At 45.9% G+C, this 16,982-nt stretch overlaps 1 protein-coding gene across 2 annotated transcripts in view; it reads right to left on the minus strand.

The window, feature by feature from the left end:
- Positions 1-7,555, minus strand: part of COBL (cordon-bleu WH2 repeat protein) — a 73,216-nt gene extending 65,661 nt beyond the window's left edge. The window contains exons 1-2 of one of the 2 annotated variants that reach the window (XM_028701807.2): positions 7,339-7,525; positions 6,695-6,906 (exon numbers count right to left, since the gene is read on the minus strand). In XM_028701807.2, the coding sequence (XP_028557640.2) occupies positions 6,695-6,738 (44 nt within the window). In that variant the 5' untranslated portion in view covers positions 6,739-6,906; positions 7,339-7,525. Of the gene's footprint in view, positions 1-6,694; positions 6,907-7,338 lie in introns of both variants that reach the window. The other variant, XM_077917628.1, reaches the window with a different exon arrangement.
- Positions 7,556-16,982: the final 9,427 nt, after the last annotated feature.

Below are 16,982 nucleotides of genomic sequence, written 5' to 3' on the forward strand. Positions count from 1 at the left end.
TAATGAAAATATAGATTAGCTGTCCATTATTTAGGATATGGAAATCTAAGCCTTACTGTTAACTCCACTTATATCCCTTGTCATTGTTGTTAAAGAGAGTATTCTTTTTGTGATTGTTTATACTGAATTGTGTACATTTTATTCATAAGTTTTTGAAGACTGTGATGCTTTGGAGCTTTAATATAGAATTGTACATAAAATATTAAGCATTTGCAGAATAAAGCCCAGTTGTAATATTGCAAATTCCCGCATGGTGTGAATTCCAAAACGGCTTTTGTGTAATCAGTTGTAAGCATTAGAATGACTTCCCTTAAACATGGATCCAAAGCAGCAATATGCTATATATTATTTGAGGGCAAATTGTAGTTGGTAAGGAGTAATTATTTTTGATATTTGTTTTTTTAAGAAAGCTTTTTTAGTCTGTTCTACTGCATTTATGTTTTGTATTTAAGATGGGTCTGGAAACTGCACTTTCTAAGAGCATGTTTTCCATCTACTAAAGCACCTAGTTGTTGCATCTCACAAGTAAGGTGAGCCAGTTTTATTCAATGAAAAAATGTTGGTAAACATATATTCAGATGATGCCCCAAAGGGACCTTGCAAGAGGTAATGATATTCTTGTATGTCACAGAAGAAGACTGTGTAAGTCAAAACGTGTTTGCTGCAATCATAAACTTCAGAACACATCTGATATCACCTTCTGGATAAAACTGATCTGTGCAATTATACACATTCAATGTATCTTATTTATGTGAAGCTCTATACCGTTTGTTAACATTATTGTTTATAATTGTATCTCTCATTGAAGTTTTTTTAGCCTTCTATATTGTGTTTACTGAGTACCTTGACTTTGTTTTTGGTTTTTTAAACTGATAAATGCAAGTGGTGAGCGAATAAATCATTTACCTGAGCAGGAAGTCAGGAAAACAGCAGTTAATAAAACCAATAAATACTGTAAAACAGCAAGATTGATTTAGAACAAAGTGAGCACAAACAATACATGATTAAAGGTTAACTCCTCTATGTAACTGGCAGTAGCAAGTCACACATTCTAAACATCTGACAAAGATGGCAAGATTCCAAATGGCTGTGTCTCTGACTTGGTTTAAAATAAAGACTGGCTTCGAATTTCAGTTGCAGCACACCATGCAACGCTTTACAACTGCCTTCAGCAATCTAGAACAACTTTGGACTACAATTCTCATCAACCTCAGCCAGCATAGCCTGCTGGGAGGGACTGGTGTTCTGTTTTGGACTACAATACCCATCTGTAGGGCAAGAGAGCAGCATTTATCTCCACTAAAGCATGATGTAAAGGTTTTCAATATACCAGGCAAGACATTTTACACAACCAGCAAATGATAATACTATTAATGATTTAGCTAGAAACATAAGTTTGCATTCCATTTCTGTGGGAAAGTGCAGAATGAAAGGACCCTGAATCTTGCTTACAAGTCTTATAAGCAAGTGTATGGGTAGGCAAACTAAGGCCCGGGGGCCGGATCCGGCCCAATTGCCTTCTAAATCCAGCCCGCGGACAGTCCAGGAATCTATGGGTTTTTACATGAGTAGGATGTGTGTTTTTATTTAAAATGCATCTCTGGGTTATTTGTGGGGCATAGGAATTTGTTCATTCCCCCCCCCAAAAAAAAATATAGTCCGGCCCCCCACAAGGTCTGAGGGACAGTGGACCGGCCCCCTGCTGAAAAAGTTTGCCCACCCCTGAGCAAGTGCTATTATATGTAGAGTAATAAACATGCTTAATTTTATTTTGGTCTAGGTCTTGCCTCTTCGAAAGACCAATATTCTCAAAGACATAGCAATAATTTGTGTATCAAAATACTACCATTTAAATGAAAGATACATGCCAGTAAAAAAATCCAGAAGGTCTCCCCCTTTCATCCACTGTCTAGATTTAGTAGCATAAAGAAGCAAATTCCCACCAGTATCTGATGTTAAAATTAGAAATTCAATACTGGCTCAATTAGGACTGAGGGGGGAGTGAAGAGAAGAGACCACACCACAGATCACAAGTTCCCCGTGAAAATCTGTGGCGCCTCTTAGCATTCCCACGAGAGAGGGTGGCGTATGCACCTGTTACAGTTTTAAATACACTAAAAAGTATACCTTTTGATTCATTTCTTTAAAAGTGAATTTTGACTACATAGCTAAGTGTCTGGAAGCCATCTTCAAAACTCTTTTTACTAATCAGCAGTCACATGACATTCTCAAAAGAGTTCTGGGACTAAGAGTGCTTCCACACAGGAGCACTATCTTGTTCAAAAAAATTTGTGTGCACAATTGGCACATGAGTATCTACACATTCTTGTTTCTTCAGTCACAACATGCACGGCTATATTGCTGCCTACCATACGCAGCAGTGATGGAGCCTGACAAAAATGAATCAGCTGCAAGTTTCTGTCCCTCCCTTCAACTCCTCCTCTGAACATTTCCCCCCCATTCTGGTCCTGCATGCAGCTATTTCAGTACCTGTGCATGCACACCTATAAAAAATTAACGTTTGCTTTTGTGCTGTTGCACAGTAGCTGCTATCAGCCTCGGTTATCCTGTTTCACAGTGGGCAAAATGGAGACTTGTACTCGCAGGAGAGGCAATTCCATTTGTGTTGTCTACATTTTAAAGACTGTGATATGCCCAAGACTTGCACAAGAGTGATAAAAAGTGCTGGTGAACTTCAATACTACCGCTGATAGCATTAGTATATATAAATTGTAACTTACCGGTATTTGATATTTTGTGGAACAGAAAAATCCAGATTAAGTCAAGAAAATCTATGGACTGGCATTTTGTTTAAATCCCACCCTTTCCCCCCCACAAAATGGTGGTAGACGCAGGTAAAACTGGCGCAATCAGCTGGCAATGATGGACATCACTTTCTCCATCTTTGGAATTTGCTAAATTCTTTGTCGCAGCATTTCACTGTGGCAAGGAGTTCCATAGCTCAGCTTTCCCAAAGCTAAGTACTGTACGGAGATTTGCTCTGGAGTCACTAGGTTTGTCCACATAGCCAACTTGATTTGAAAAACCACTTCCATGTCCACAGCTGTGGGTGGTGACTTGACCAATAATGCCCTGCCTTCTCATTTGTTAATTCCACCCTCCACACACTTTCCTGTCCTATACACGTTATGCTTCTAGCTGAACTCGGAGGAAGTCTGAAAACGTTTCTGTCACTCGTGTCTCTGCAGTACTCAGCCAATTCTAATCCAAAAATATAGCTATGGCAAAGAGGCCCCTCCCATGTGTCACTGGGCAGAAGACATGTGACTGGCAGGGGCTCCTACTCCATCTGTTGTTATGAGGGCTGACCAGTGTTCTCAATACGGTAATGGGCTAAGGCAGCCTGAGAATGCTCAGATCATAGCTGTCAACTTTCAGATTTGAAAATAAGGGATCAGCAGCCTCAAAAATAAGGGATCAGCAGCCTCACCTGTCCCGGGGACAGTCTACAGGGTATCTAGCAATCCGGGATAGCAGTGGGAAGCAGTGGGAAATGGCGCTGGAATATGGGAATTTCCCACAAAAAAGGGAAGGTTGACAGCTATGGCTCAGATCTCTTTTCTTCACAAGTCGTGCCTCAAAGCAAATTCTTCATAGCTGGCCAGGAGAAGGGTGCGGTCGCTAATTTGAATAGCTCCAGCTTTGTTAATAACAACAATGGTAAACAAAGTGTGCACCTACATTTTATTTTGCTTAATAATCTACATTAATTTTGCGAATGGAGGAGGAGTTTTGGGAAGAGAAATGGTGGATGGCATCTGTGTGGGTGAAGCATCCTCAATGGTGAAACAGGTGTACTCAGTGCATGCCATTTATTTCTGAGGGCTTATAGTTCCTAATTGTGCCTGCCTGGACCAAGCCTATGGGAGGAGGTTGCAGGTTGTGAGGAGTTGGTGGTGTGAACAGTTTAGACCCCTGAGGCTGCATCAAACTTTGGGTAGAATATTGCCTGAACATTTTCCTTATTGGTAAGCCAGTTGGCAAGAGCCTCGTTGTATTTTTAAAAATAAACACACCAGAGAATCAGGAGACTGACTTTAAAAATCCTCCTCTGTGGTATCATTTCAATCAAAGGGGTAACCAGTGAGCCAGGGCTCATAGCTGAAATAAAAATAATTGTCAAACTAGCTTTAAAAGCTAGCAAAGTAGATTACCAGGAATGATCCATCTGATGAAGTGGACTTAGGCCATAACAGATGTGCTTATTTTAAGGTACTACTACTACTGTTATTTTGCTAAAATTGCACTATAATCTACTTTACAGGGTTGTTGTGGGGATAAAAACACTTCGACACTTTTACAATAGTAGGGTGATGCAGAGGATGATTCAGGTGAGAACTCAATGTATTTTGGGATCAAAAATTGTAAACTGCCTGCACAGCCCACCCAAGCAAGCTGGTCTTAAAAGACAGCCACACACAGGATTTGCCAAGGTCCTATATGTAAAGTCCAGTGTTTGTAGGCCAGAATGTCTTGGCTGTCTCACAAAGATTCTTTTTTCTTTGATTTTTGGGTTAAGCTTGCTTATGAGTCCAATCCTTCCCCCTCCCCCAATTAAAAACTGGGAGCAGGCTTATTTTTATTATTCCTCATTCATTGGTATAATGTTCATATCCACTCCACCATTCCTTCAAGGAGTTCAAGGTGGCATTCATTAGTTCCTTTTCCCCAATGTTACCCTCATAACCACCCTGTGAGGTAGGATAGGCCGAGAGACAAGGACTGGCCCAAGTGAGTTTCATGGTTGATTTTAACATTGGTTTCCCAGGTCCTAGTCAATTTAATATCCCTCCACCCCACTCCATATTCTGGAAAAAAGACGTACAAGTTAATAAGCCAGGAAAGGGGAATAATCTTTCCCCATTGGTCTGAAAATTTATGGCGTCCCTTGCTAACACTCCTGTGTGACACATTTAAGATTAACCCATTCAGGCTCCACTCCTGTACCAGGAGTAATCCCCATGGATTTACTTCTGAGTACCATTTCTTTGGTATGAACCCACACTAGCAATTGTGAAGCAGCGACCCCTTCTGAATCAAGGGAAGGCACTTAAATTCTAAGAATGAACAAAACTGCAAGGTTTAAGTGCCCACTGTTTCTTTGCAAAGGTGGAGAGATTCAGAAAAGGTGAGGGCCACACAACTTTCCTCCCAATTAATTAGTCTGAACAAGCACCAACTTGATGAATATCCACTTTATGAAATCATGTTTCTCTTCTGAATATATGAGATTTGACAGGAATTGGATCTATGGCTTCTTTACCTCATATCCACCTCACAAACCCTTACCCAAACCACATTTTCCCCTTCTGACTTTTCCTATAATGCTGCAAACCAAACTGTGGGAATATTTGAACCTGAGCCTTTAAGGCCCACAGATATGCAAACAATGTATTCTCACCCAGTTATCTAGAGCATGGGCAGGCAAACTAAGGCCCGGGGCCGGATCCAGCCCAATCTCCTTCTAAATTGGGCCCGTGGACGGTCTGGGAATCAGCGTGCTTTTACATGAGCAGAATGTGTGCTTTTATTTAAAATGCACTTCTGGGTTATTTGTGGGGCATAGGAATTCATTCCCCCCCTAAATATAGTCCGGCCCCCCACAAGGCCTGAGGGACAGTGGACTGGCCCCCTGCTGAAAAAGTTTGCTAACCCCTGATCTAGAGCCTTGGTTTGATCTCATACCCCAAATCAAGGTACATAAGTAGCCAAATCCAGCCACTTCTAGCACCAGAGGGAGGAAATCCAGAAAAACACTTCCCCTGCTCCTTGCACATAAAAACACCCTAATGATTAATTAAAATCATTAACCAATTGCTGCCCCTTCCATGACATGCAGAACCAGCTGTCTGAGGCAACCACCTCACTCTGCCTAATGGTATATATAGCCAGCTCTGCTATTATCCCAACTCGCCTGCCCAGTTTCATGTGAAAACAACCCAGGTTTCCAAAGCCACTGCTATACATTTATTGCGCCATTTAAAATACCTTTAGGAGTCTTAATGGTGTTGAGCAGCTAATTGCCCACATCCCACCGTAGACTTTCTCCTCTCTTTGCAATTGCAGCCCCCCCCGCATCGGCCACAGCGGGGGACCCCCAGAATGCCTCCCCCAGGCTGCTCCCCCCCCCTCCGTTGCGATGGCACAGAGGATGCTCCTCGCCCTCCTGCCCGCCTCCTCGCGAATCAAACTGTTGCCGCCTCCCTCCCATTTCCGCGGAGCCGCCGTTCCCAGCGCCGCTTTCTTTCCCTCGGGAGCAGCCTCCCTCCCCCTCGAAGAGCGGCCTCTCTCCCCTCCGGCCGGAGCCTCCTCTTGGCAAGCAGCCGCGCCCCGGAGCCTGCCCTTTCGCGGCTCGTCTTTCCCAACCGGCCGCCCTGCTCCCTGCCAGCCTCGGCTCCTCCCCGCGCTCCGGGCAGCTGAATGGGGGAAGCGACGGGGCGGGCGCAACCGAATCCCCCGACGACGCTCTCGGGGTCCGCGGCGCCTCGCTCGCCAGGTGGCCGCCTGGGGCGCGCAAAGCAGCAGCAGCAGCAGCTGGGAGAAGCCGGCGCTAAATCCTGGCCGGTGCTAAACCTTCCGCGCGGCGCGCAGCCGACGGAGCAGCAGGCGCAAGTGGCAGCTGCTCCGCCGCCCCCGACCCAAGAGTCCCGCTCGCGGCTGCCCGGCTCCTTACCCGCTGGGGGGCTTGCAGTTCCCCGGCTGCAGCGCCGTCTCCATGGGGGGCGCCTCCTCCTTCGGGCCGGAGCTGGGTGGGACGCCGGTTCTTGGCTACAGGGAGGGGGTTGCAAGTGAAAGAAAAGGGCCAGGGACTCCGCCGAGCCGCTTTCTTCGACGCCCACGCCGCCCTCCCTGCTCACATGGTGCCCTCTGTCTCCAGCAAGGCGCCTAAAGGGGAGGCGGAGAAAGGGAAGGAGGAAAGTTCAGGCTGGCCGGCAGCCCGCGAAAGCCCGGCCAGGGACCCGCAGCGCCCGCTCTGGTCCCGCGGCACCTTAAGCCTTTGACGACGCCTCCGACGCTGGGCAGGCGGGGGCGGAGAGCCATGCAATATGCATGCGTCTGCCCAACAGGTATTTTCTTTCCCGGGCCGAGCACGCACCGGCTCGGCCTTCGACAACAAGGTGGAACGAGCTGGTGCAAAAGCGCAACTCGCCCGCGAAGGTGCAACAGAAACGCGCGCGGCGAGTGGCTAGCCCGGAAAAACACAGCCAGAAGCGGAGAGCCGAAATCGGAGCGAGGCGAGGGGGTCAATGCCTCCTGACAGCCGCTCGGGGCTCTCTGCAGACGGGCCTGGCGCCTGGTCCGCTCGGGGAGGCTTACCTTCTCCGCAAGCGCGCACCGAGCCAGACTGGTCAGCGGAGCAGGCGCCAGGCTGGGACCCCGGGATTTCGAAAAGGAGCTTGGAGCCGCAGGAAACTAAGCTGCGCTACGCCGGCCAGCGCCATTGCTGCCAAGCTGCTTACCTCGCGGCTCCTCGCCGCACCTCCTGCCGCCGCGCCGCGATGCCCGCCCGCCCGCCCGGCAGCCTGCCCGCGCCGGCCCAGCCTGGAAGTTCAGGCGAGCGGCGGGGGGAGGCGCGTTTCCATGTGACTGCGCGGGACAAATACAAACAGCGGCGGCCCCGAGGAATCTCCCGAGCCCGAGGCAGCAAGTGGCGCGCCCCCGGGACGCGCCCACGAGCAGAAGGCGCCCAAGCAAACCGGGGCGGGGGGTGGAGAGGACACGCTTTGCTTGCATAATCCAGACTCGAAAGGGAGCATTACTCGCCCTGGAGAGTACAAAGGCAATTAGCACAGGTTGCGCCCGAGAGTGTGGTCTTAAATTAAGTTAGGCAGGCAGCAGATCTGGGTGTTTCCTTCTGACAGACACTAAGGCTGCATAACTGCGTAGCCTTTGAAATGGACAAGGGTCTTTTTTGACCTTGGGCTCTTGCGCATAGCAGTTTGCAGTTGTGCAGGATAAGGCCGTCTAAAGCAGCAGCTGCTACCCGTAAAGCCGGGCATGTTGTCAAAACTAGTGTTCCCTGGTGTGTTCCCTCTGTCTGTCTCCCAGGCTAGAAACTGGTATGTTAATATACTGATATACAGAGGATATAATATATTGGCATCCAGAGGTGACTAAGTTATTGTACTACTTCCTGTTTTGCCAATTTCATTCATAGGTAAGTTAAACATGGTGAGGGAGAGCGGCATAGCCCTGGGGAAAGAAAGATTGACACTGGGATCTGCTACCCTAGTGGATTCTGTTGCCTGAGACAGTCCCCTCAGTGGCGTAGCGTGGGTTGTCAGCACCCGGGGCAAGGCAAGTAATTTGCGCCCCCTAACCTGTGGATTTGCCCTAACCCCAGATGTTGCGCCCGGTGCGGCCGGCCCCCCCTGCACCCCCCACGCTACGCCACTGAGTCCCCTCACCTTGCCTCAGGGATGGGCTGGCCCTGGGTTTGCCCCAATAGGAAGGGACCTGAAAAGCTCTCTGTGTATGCAGAGAAAATGCTTTGAGAAATGCATTCCTGGCACAAAAGAGATTACAGCCATTCCAGCAAAATGGCACTTCAGACGGACATGAGGATGATGTGTTACAGCACCTGCACAAGGCACCTACGTCTAGCACTGAATGCCCATTATCACACAGGGTGTGCATGCCCCAAGGCTGCAATCCTTAACTGCACTTACTTGGAAGCAAGTAGCAGTGGACTAAATAGGACTTACTTCTAGGTAGACATGGGTGGAAAATGGAAGCTTATTCTTTACCATATTTATTGATTTTCTTATATAACAAAACTAAAAAAATATCCAGATCAGCTAGTCAACCCACAGGAAATCTAATTATATTAAGGTTTTGTTCAAATATAATATTTACACGAGCACAATGTAGGTTGAATTCTGAGTGCTAGTTTTGTCCTTCTACAGCTTGAGGTCAGATTGTGAACCCATCCAGACATTAAAGATCTGCTTGGCTGTTTTTGTAGACTCTGTCCATAAGATCAATTTGGTTAGCAGGCATGAGAGACAGTTTAGAAGTAGTGCTCAGGTTGTGGAAATCCTTCCCTATCCAGCTGCTTTTGGCCCCATAATCACAAGCCTTTCAATAGGCTATGTTTCACATAGCTTTCTCTTAAAGTATTATGTTACACACTGGTTTAAATTGTGGAGCACATGAAATTTTATTTGTTTATTTATTTGCTTCCAGGGCAGTTCACAGTATTCACACTAAAATAACAATAAAACCAGTTATAGGACAATGATAACATCCATTAAAATGCTATACAATGCCTGTAACTGTATTTCTGCAGCTGGGTTGTTTACAAACTACACAGATGACAAACCTCCTATTGGTCGCAAGGATAAATAAAACAGGAATGAAAGGAGAATTTCTGGATGCTAAGATCCAAGCTTGGGACAAGTACTCTTTGGCTCAGCACCATGTACGTCTATTTCCAGTATTCCCTACTTTTAAAATGTTTCGATCTAAGCCCTGATGTCTCTTACATAGTTTCATTTAATCACACTGTGTCCTGCACCTTCAAACTGAATTCTTACACATGCCCATTTGCACATGCTCTATTTGTGCAAGACCGCACACACTCGTGGTGCCGAGATCCCGGAAGCAGATCCTGGAAATAGAGAGCACCCCAGAGAGTCCTCCTGGCTCATGAGGACACCCTCCCCAGCCAGAGGGGCAGCAGGGCTTTTCCAGCTGAAACGTCAGCTGTTAGGTGGGGAGGCTAAGCAGCTTCACAAAGCCCTGCTGTCCCTCCAGCTCGCAAAGAGACTCTCCCGGAGCCTGAAGAGCTCCTCTTCAAGCTTCGGGGTGCGTCTCCTTGTGAGCCACTAGGATTCTAGGGTGCTCCCCATTATGTGATTTTGCATATGCGCACAGAGCCCCAGAACAGAAACCACACATAAACGGGGAATCTCCTGTACATGCATATTTTTCTCATTGCTTTTCTGCATTTGAGGGGAGTGCATATTCTAGACAGAATGAGCATTGTTTCTCATCTAACAAATTTTTACAGGCAGATCATTTCCCTCAATGCAAATGTCGTGTTAAAACCAGGCAGCATTTTATGCCAGGCAAACAAAACAGAATTCTTCCCCTTCGCTCCAGCTGTCTTTCAATACCTCCCCCTCAATTGCACATCCCTTTGTTTTAATTTGAACCTATGCTAGGTGGATATGACCACAGGACAGAGGAGGGCAGAAGGTAGATTGGTATCTCTTAGTATGTGTCTGGGTTATTCCCAAGGATTTCTGGACTGTCAACTGTTTAAGAATAGCAACAACAAAATGGCACCCCACAGGTTTAGCTCCTTGGGCATCTGCCAAGACACACACTGCAACAGGGTTCTCTGTCCCTGCTCCTCTTCCTCCTTGATGTGCCCTTTCCTACTGTGCAGCGGTGAATACTGGGCCTACAGTGAACCAGTAATGGAATGTGTAGTAGTGACTGCGGACAGGGGGGGCTGAAAAACCTGGATGCAGCAGTGCCCCAATGCCTCTTATGAGATGTTACCAGGGCATTTCCCAAAACTTAGAATAACAGATCAGATTACTGATTATGTCGTGGAACAGATGAAATAGCTTACTCCCCCTGACAGAGAAAATTCTCTTGTATTAGTGCTAAAACTGAGTCGCACCCTCAAATACTTTTGTTGCTGCTACTGTACAACAGAACACGAGACTAGTCTCAGTTTATAAAATGCTATACATTCCTTATCTCCGTCACTTCATATTAATGACAGCTCACAGAATGGACAAGTCTTTTAACACCTGTCTAAGTAATGGGTGCTTCATTCGCAACTTAATCCCATTCTGAGTGAGCAAGCTCAGGCAGTTTTGTGTTTGCAAGTGTACATTTTCTATGGATGTCAAATAATCTATGATACAACCTTTTATATCACCAAGGGTTTACACTTGGAGCAATGAAATGCCATGTGTAGAAATGGGTTATAATAGAGTTAAACACTGTCTCCAGTTATTATGGGTTGGAGTTAAGACTTGTTAGCTTGCTGTTATAATTACTTTCATTTTTCTATCCAGCTGTGTGTTAACCTGTTAATAAATAAACAGTCTTTTGTTCTGGACCTACAAAGTGAGTAATCCTGTATTATACTAAGTAAGAACTTAATACTATGGCAATTCCATTATGGTATCTAATTTCATTATGATAAGATTCAGTCCTGGAGTATTGCTATGACTGACAGCTTTTAAGCATGAAGATGGAAATTCTGAAAGTCTGTGATAACAAAGAAACATTCCTCTTCCTGTTTGGCCCTGGTGTCATACTACTTGGAACGTGTAGATATGTATATGTGATTACAAAACAGGTACAACTATTTATGGGTGTGCCTCTGAGAGCCAGAACATGTAAAATAGTAATAGCAACAGTAAATGTGACACTAATATTTCCTAAGCCACATACTAAACCTCAGACTCCCATCTCAGGCTGCCATTTAGGATTTTAACCAGGTGAGGAATATGATTCTCAGCTTGTTTTTAAAGTCTAGGTAGGCTTAACCCTATGTCTCCCTTGGCTCAGAGCAGGGGAGTTGGGGGCAGACAAACATAAAAGGTAAAGGCAAAGGTACCCCTGCCCGTACGGGCCAGTCGTGTCCGACTCTGGGGTTGTGCGCCCATCTCACTCAAGAGGCCGGGGGCCAGCGCTGTCCGGAGACACTTCCGGGTCACGTGGCCAGCGTGACATCGCTGCTCTGGCGAGCCAGCGCAGCACACACGGAAACGGCGTTTACCTTCCCGCTAGAAAGCGGTCCCTATTTATCTACTTGCACCCGGGGGTGCTTTCGAACTGCTAGGTTGGCAGGCGCTGGGACCGAGCAACGGGAGCGCACCCCGCCGTGGGGATTCGAACCGCCGACCTTTCGATCGGCAAGCCCTAGTCGCTGAGGCTCTTACCCGCAGCGCCACCCACATCCCATAGGCTGCTGGTATTCCCTCTCTGGCCATGCTCAGTGGGGCTTAGGAGGAAAGGCACAGACAATGCTCCCCAATCTCTGTAGAGGAAGCTTATTTATATGTCCACTTTAAGGGTAACTGTGACTATACCTTTAAGTGCACCTCCCACATCTATTTTAAGAGGTTAGTCCTGTGTTACATATAGTTCTTTAATAAAACTCTCTCTTGAACAACTCATCTGACCTGCTTATCGTTAAACAGATATCATTACCATCCAGTCTGTTCCCTGTGTCCCACTAGACCTCCCCAGCTCCTTCCCTCATTCTGGGACTTTTTATGCAACTCCCTGTCCCTCATCCTGCATTCTGCCTAAGGCACAGCAGCTAGCTCCTTCCCTCTCACCAGAGACTGAGAATGCCCACAAGTCCAAAAGTGGGCCCACCCTTAAAGGACCAGGCGCCAGCAAAAGATTAGAATGTTAACTGAAGTTTGAAGCTTGCATATACAAAAATAATCACATTTCATTTACTTGTTTGTTTAGAACTATCCAGTTTTTCTACCAAAATTCTCAAGGCAGCTTACCACATTATCAACTGCCATGAGAGCCACATCATCAAAACAAAACACAAACTAGCCCCGAAGGAGCTGGCATCTGATGTTCTTTCCTACAGGAATAGCCCTGTATGCCAACCCTATCATCATTAGGGAGCGTTGCCTCACATATTCCATAGTACTTTCCCACAACGTATTTCACCTCTGGTACTGAAGTGCCAGATTCAATGTAGTAATTTAGAATGAATACTTTACTAACAAGCAGTAGTGCCACTGTATTCTACTCTGGTCAGACCTCACCTGGAGTACTGTGTCCAGTTCTGGGCACCACAGTTCAAGAAGGACACTGACAAACTGGAACGTGTCCAGAGGAGGGCAACCAAAATGGTCAAAGGTCTGGAAACGATGCCTCATGAGGAACGGCTAAGGGAGCTGGCCATGTTTAGCCTGGAGAAGAGGAGGTTAAGGGGTGATATGATAGCCATGTTCAAATATATAAAAGGATGTCACATAGAGGAGGGAGAAAGGTTGTTTTCTGCTGCTCCAGAGAAGCGGACACGGAGCAATGGATCCAAACTACAAGAAAGAAGATTCCACCTAAACATTAGGAAGAACTTCCTGACAGTAAGAGCTGTTTGACAGTGGAATTTGCTGCCAAGGAGTGTGGTGGAGTCTCTTTCTTTGGAGGTCTCTAAGCAGAGGCTTGACAACCATATGTCAGGAGTGCTCTGATGGTGTTTCCTGCTTGGCAGGGGGTTGGACTCGATGGCCCTTGTGGTCTATTCCAACTCTATGATTCTATGATTCTAAGCAAACACCCATATAGGTGCATTATCCATCAGCTGAACTTAACCATCTCTATCTGAGCAAGATAACTTTCTATTCTCTTAAAGTCACAGCAACATATCAGCATGGGTGTGTGTGCAAAGGGGGTGCTGCAAGATAGGAGAGAAAGGAAGGTGTGGAAATGGGGGTGATCTGTGCAAAGGAGAGTCGAGGAAAGGGGGAGAGTGGAGCAGAAATGGGGTGAAGGTGAAAATGAGGGTGCTAAAAGGGCTGCAAAACAGAGGGAGCAGAAGGCATGGGAATGGGAGTGAAAATGAAAGCAGGGGCACGAACGGAACCACAGCATACTTGAGACTGAAACATAAATACTGTAAAATTAAGTTTTAAACAGGAGTTTTAAAACTACTATATAAAATGTTCATTTTTTTTATTTCAGTCTAGTTAGTGATGCTATATATATCCTTTGGAATCAAGGGAACAGATGCACTACTCCTTTAAAAACATGTTCATGGGCCAGCTCTCTTTAATCAGCCTGGTTGAGTTTTTCTCCTAACACTATAAGTCAGGAACACCCAATGAAACTGAATTTATAGGCCATTTAGGCTAAACTAGTTGAAGCGTAGGAGATCCATGACTAGCTCTTTCATAACAGATTTTAAAAAAAAAATGTTAAACATAGCCAGGGGCATAGCATGGGTTGGTGGTGCCCAGGGAGGAGATTAAGAGTCTCATCCTCTATGCAACAACAGCAGCAAGAATACTCATCGCAAAACACTGGAAGACTCAAGACTTGCCCACGCTGGAAGAATGGCAGACGCAACTGATAGACTATATGGAACTGGCAGAGATGACTGGCAGAGTCCAGGACCTGGGAGAAGAGACAGTGGAAGAGGATTGGAAAAAGTTCAAGGACTATTTGCAAAAGTATTGTAATCTGTTTGAATGTTAAGATGATGCAGGATAGAAAATAATCTGGCATTAATAAATTAGTGGAAAGATACATGAAAATAGGTGAACTGTAAGAACAAGGTTGAAATTTTGATAAATAGTAGGTTAAAATTAAAGATCAAAATATTTGACAGTAAATCAAAATTGGAGATATAAATTTCTGAAAATTACAAAATAGGACTTGAAAGAAGGTGAAGTACTGCTGAATATAACTTTATAAATGGGAACGCAGGAAAGGGAGATGTGAGGAAGTCCCTTGTTATTGTTTTTCTTTTCCTTTGTTTTTTTTATTCTCTATTCTTTTTTCCCCCTTTTTCTCTATGTTGGTGATGGTGTATTATGTGTTGGTTGATGTAATGTTTAAAACCTTTAATAAATATTTTATTTAAAAAAAATAAGAGTCTCATCCTCTACTTACTGAGCTATCTCTCAATTTATCCACCCTTGCTCCACAGCAGCTTCAGATTAACTCTCCCTCCCCACTGCTGCAGCCCCAATCTAAATCACCCCCACATCTGCTTTTAACCAAAGAAAAATAGTTCAGATGACCAAGCCATGGATCTTCCAACATTTACTTTAGCAAGATCATAGAACCGTAGCGTTGAAAGGGGGTAATCTAACCCAACCCCCTGCAATGCAGGAATCTCAAGTAGATCATATCTGACAGGTGGCCATCCAACCTCTGCTTAAAGACCTCCAAGGAACTGGAGGTTTAAGTCCAGTTCATAGATCAATAAAATTTAAAGCTTTTCCTGGACTGAACCACTTTGGTTGGACTGCTGGAAGGGGAATAGTGTTTGAATGTTCTCCTATAGAAAAATTAACTGCATGTAGACCATTAGCATACTATGGAGGAAGTTTTAACAAAGCCATCTCCTTAATGTGTTCCTTTTATATGTACAGTAAGTGTGTGTGTGTGTGTGTGTGTGTGTGTGTGTGTGTGTGTGTGTGTGTGACAGATAGAGAACCTGAAGGACCCAACAAAACACAAATGTACACCTGTGGCCTTAAAGTTTCCTCATTTGACTGTATTGACAATGATCCCTGGCTCTCATGATTACTCATATTTTTCAAATGCTGAGCACCAGGCATCTGAATGTACAGTCACACCTAGATATCAGCCCAAATATCCAGTAAGTAAAGCCAAGGTTTACACAGAACTATGCTGATTTATACAAGTTGATTTTTCCAAGCTGTAGAAAAATGTTACCAAACAAGAATTTCTACTTACCGGTAATGTCCGGCCACACAGATACAATGCACTCAATGGAAATAATTCAGCTTCCATAGCAATATGTAGGCACATGGTGCCACCTAACGAGGGCCGGTGCATACAAATGGGGCAACCACCTCAGACAGCAGAAGCCACAGGTGCAGCAGATCCCAAAGTCAATCTTTATTTCCCCCTCGTTCCTGAAGCTGATCTTCACTCAGCCCTTCTTCCCTGGCAGGGAGCACGGTGCCATTTTGTGGTTCCCTGAGGTGCCAAAATGAATTGGGCTGGCCCTGCATCTAATATTACATATGCTTATCCAGATGTCTTCGTTAAGTACAGCGGTATTTACTCCCAGGTATACGTGCATAGAATTGTAACCTTAAGATGCCGGTTAATTCAATAAGGCTAATTTTATGTAGGATATTAACAATAAATGAGGGAGCCACTGCTTTTTAAAATATACCTGAGAACAACAGACCAAAAACTATTCTTGGTATTGTTTGCCTTTACAACGCTCATCACAGTCCTTGTTCCTGTGTTATCTCATCTTGCTGGATGGAGCAATAAATGTACAATTAAATAAATTACTCATCACAGGCCTCCGTAATCAATACTCATTTATTTATTTCCATTTATATATACTGCCCATCATGTCAGCATCATAGGGTGGCTTTCCACAGAACCACAAAAATACATAACATAATAGGAAACACAACACACAGCCCGCCACCACTCTTCCATGTATGTTTTAAAGCAAATATTTTCCAATATCATAAATCAGCGCGTCCCCGTTCCCTGTTCTGCTCTTCTCTGCTTCCACTTGCGAACTGGCACTTGCGCCCATTCCTAGAACCTGACTGATCCTTCTCTGAGGGCGGTTTTCTTTTCCTTTTCTTTTTTTCGGCCTGAAGCTCCGAAGCCCCGAGGAGAGAGAGGAGAGCTGGGCTTCCTTCGCAGCCTTCGCCCGTCGCGGCTGCGCTGGGCCTTAAATCTCTTTTAACTCCAGGTGGACTGGCTCGCCTCCAGGCTGCACACTGGGAACACGGCCACGAAGCAGAGAGGCCTTCAAGGGCCCGTTGGCAACAGTGGCGTAGCGTGGGTTGTCAGCACCCGGGGCAAGGCAAGTAATTTGCGCCCCCTAACCCGTGGATTCTAGGACGCAGGTGGCGCTGTGGGTAAAACCTCAGTGCCTAGGACTTGCTGATCGTAAGGTCGGCGGTTCGAATCCCCGCGGCGGGGTGCGCTCCCGTCTTTCGGTCCCAGCTCCTGCCAACCTAGCAGTTCGAAAGCACCCCTAAAAAGTGCAAGTAGATAAATAGGTACCGCTTTCTAGCGGGAAGGTAAACGGCATTTCTGTGTGCTGTGCTGGTGCCGGCTCGCCAGAGCAGCTTCGTCACGCTGGCCACGTGACCCGGAAGTGTCTCCGGACAGCGCTGGCCCCCGGCCTCTTAAGTGAGATGGGCGCACAACCCTAGACTCGGACACGACTAGCCCGTAAGGGCAAGGTACCTTTACTCTTAACCCGTGGATTTGCGCCCATAACCCTAACC

Source organism: Podarcis muralis, chromosome 13, assembly GCF_964188315.1.
Source record: "Podarcis muralis chromosome 13, rPodMur119.hap1.1, whole genome shotgun sequence".
NCBI lineage: Eukaryota > Metazoa > Chordata > Lepidosauria > Squamata > Lacertidae > Podarcis > Podarcis muralis.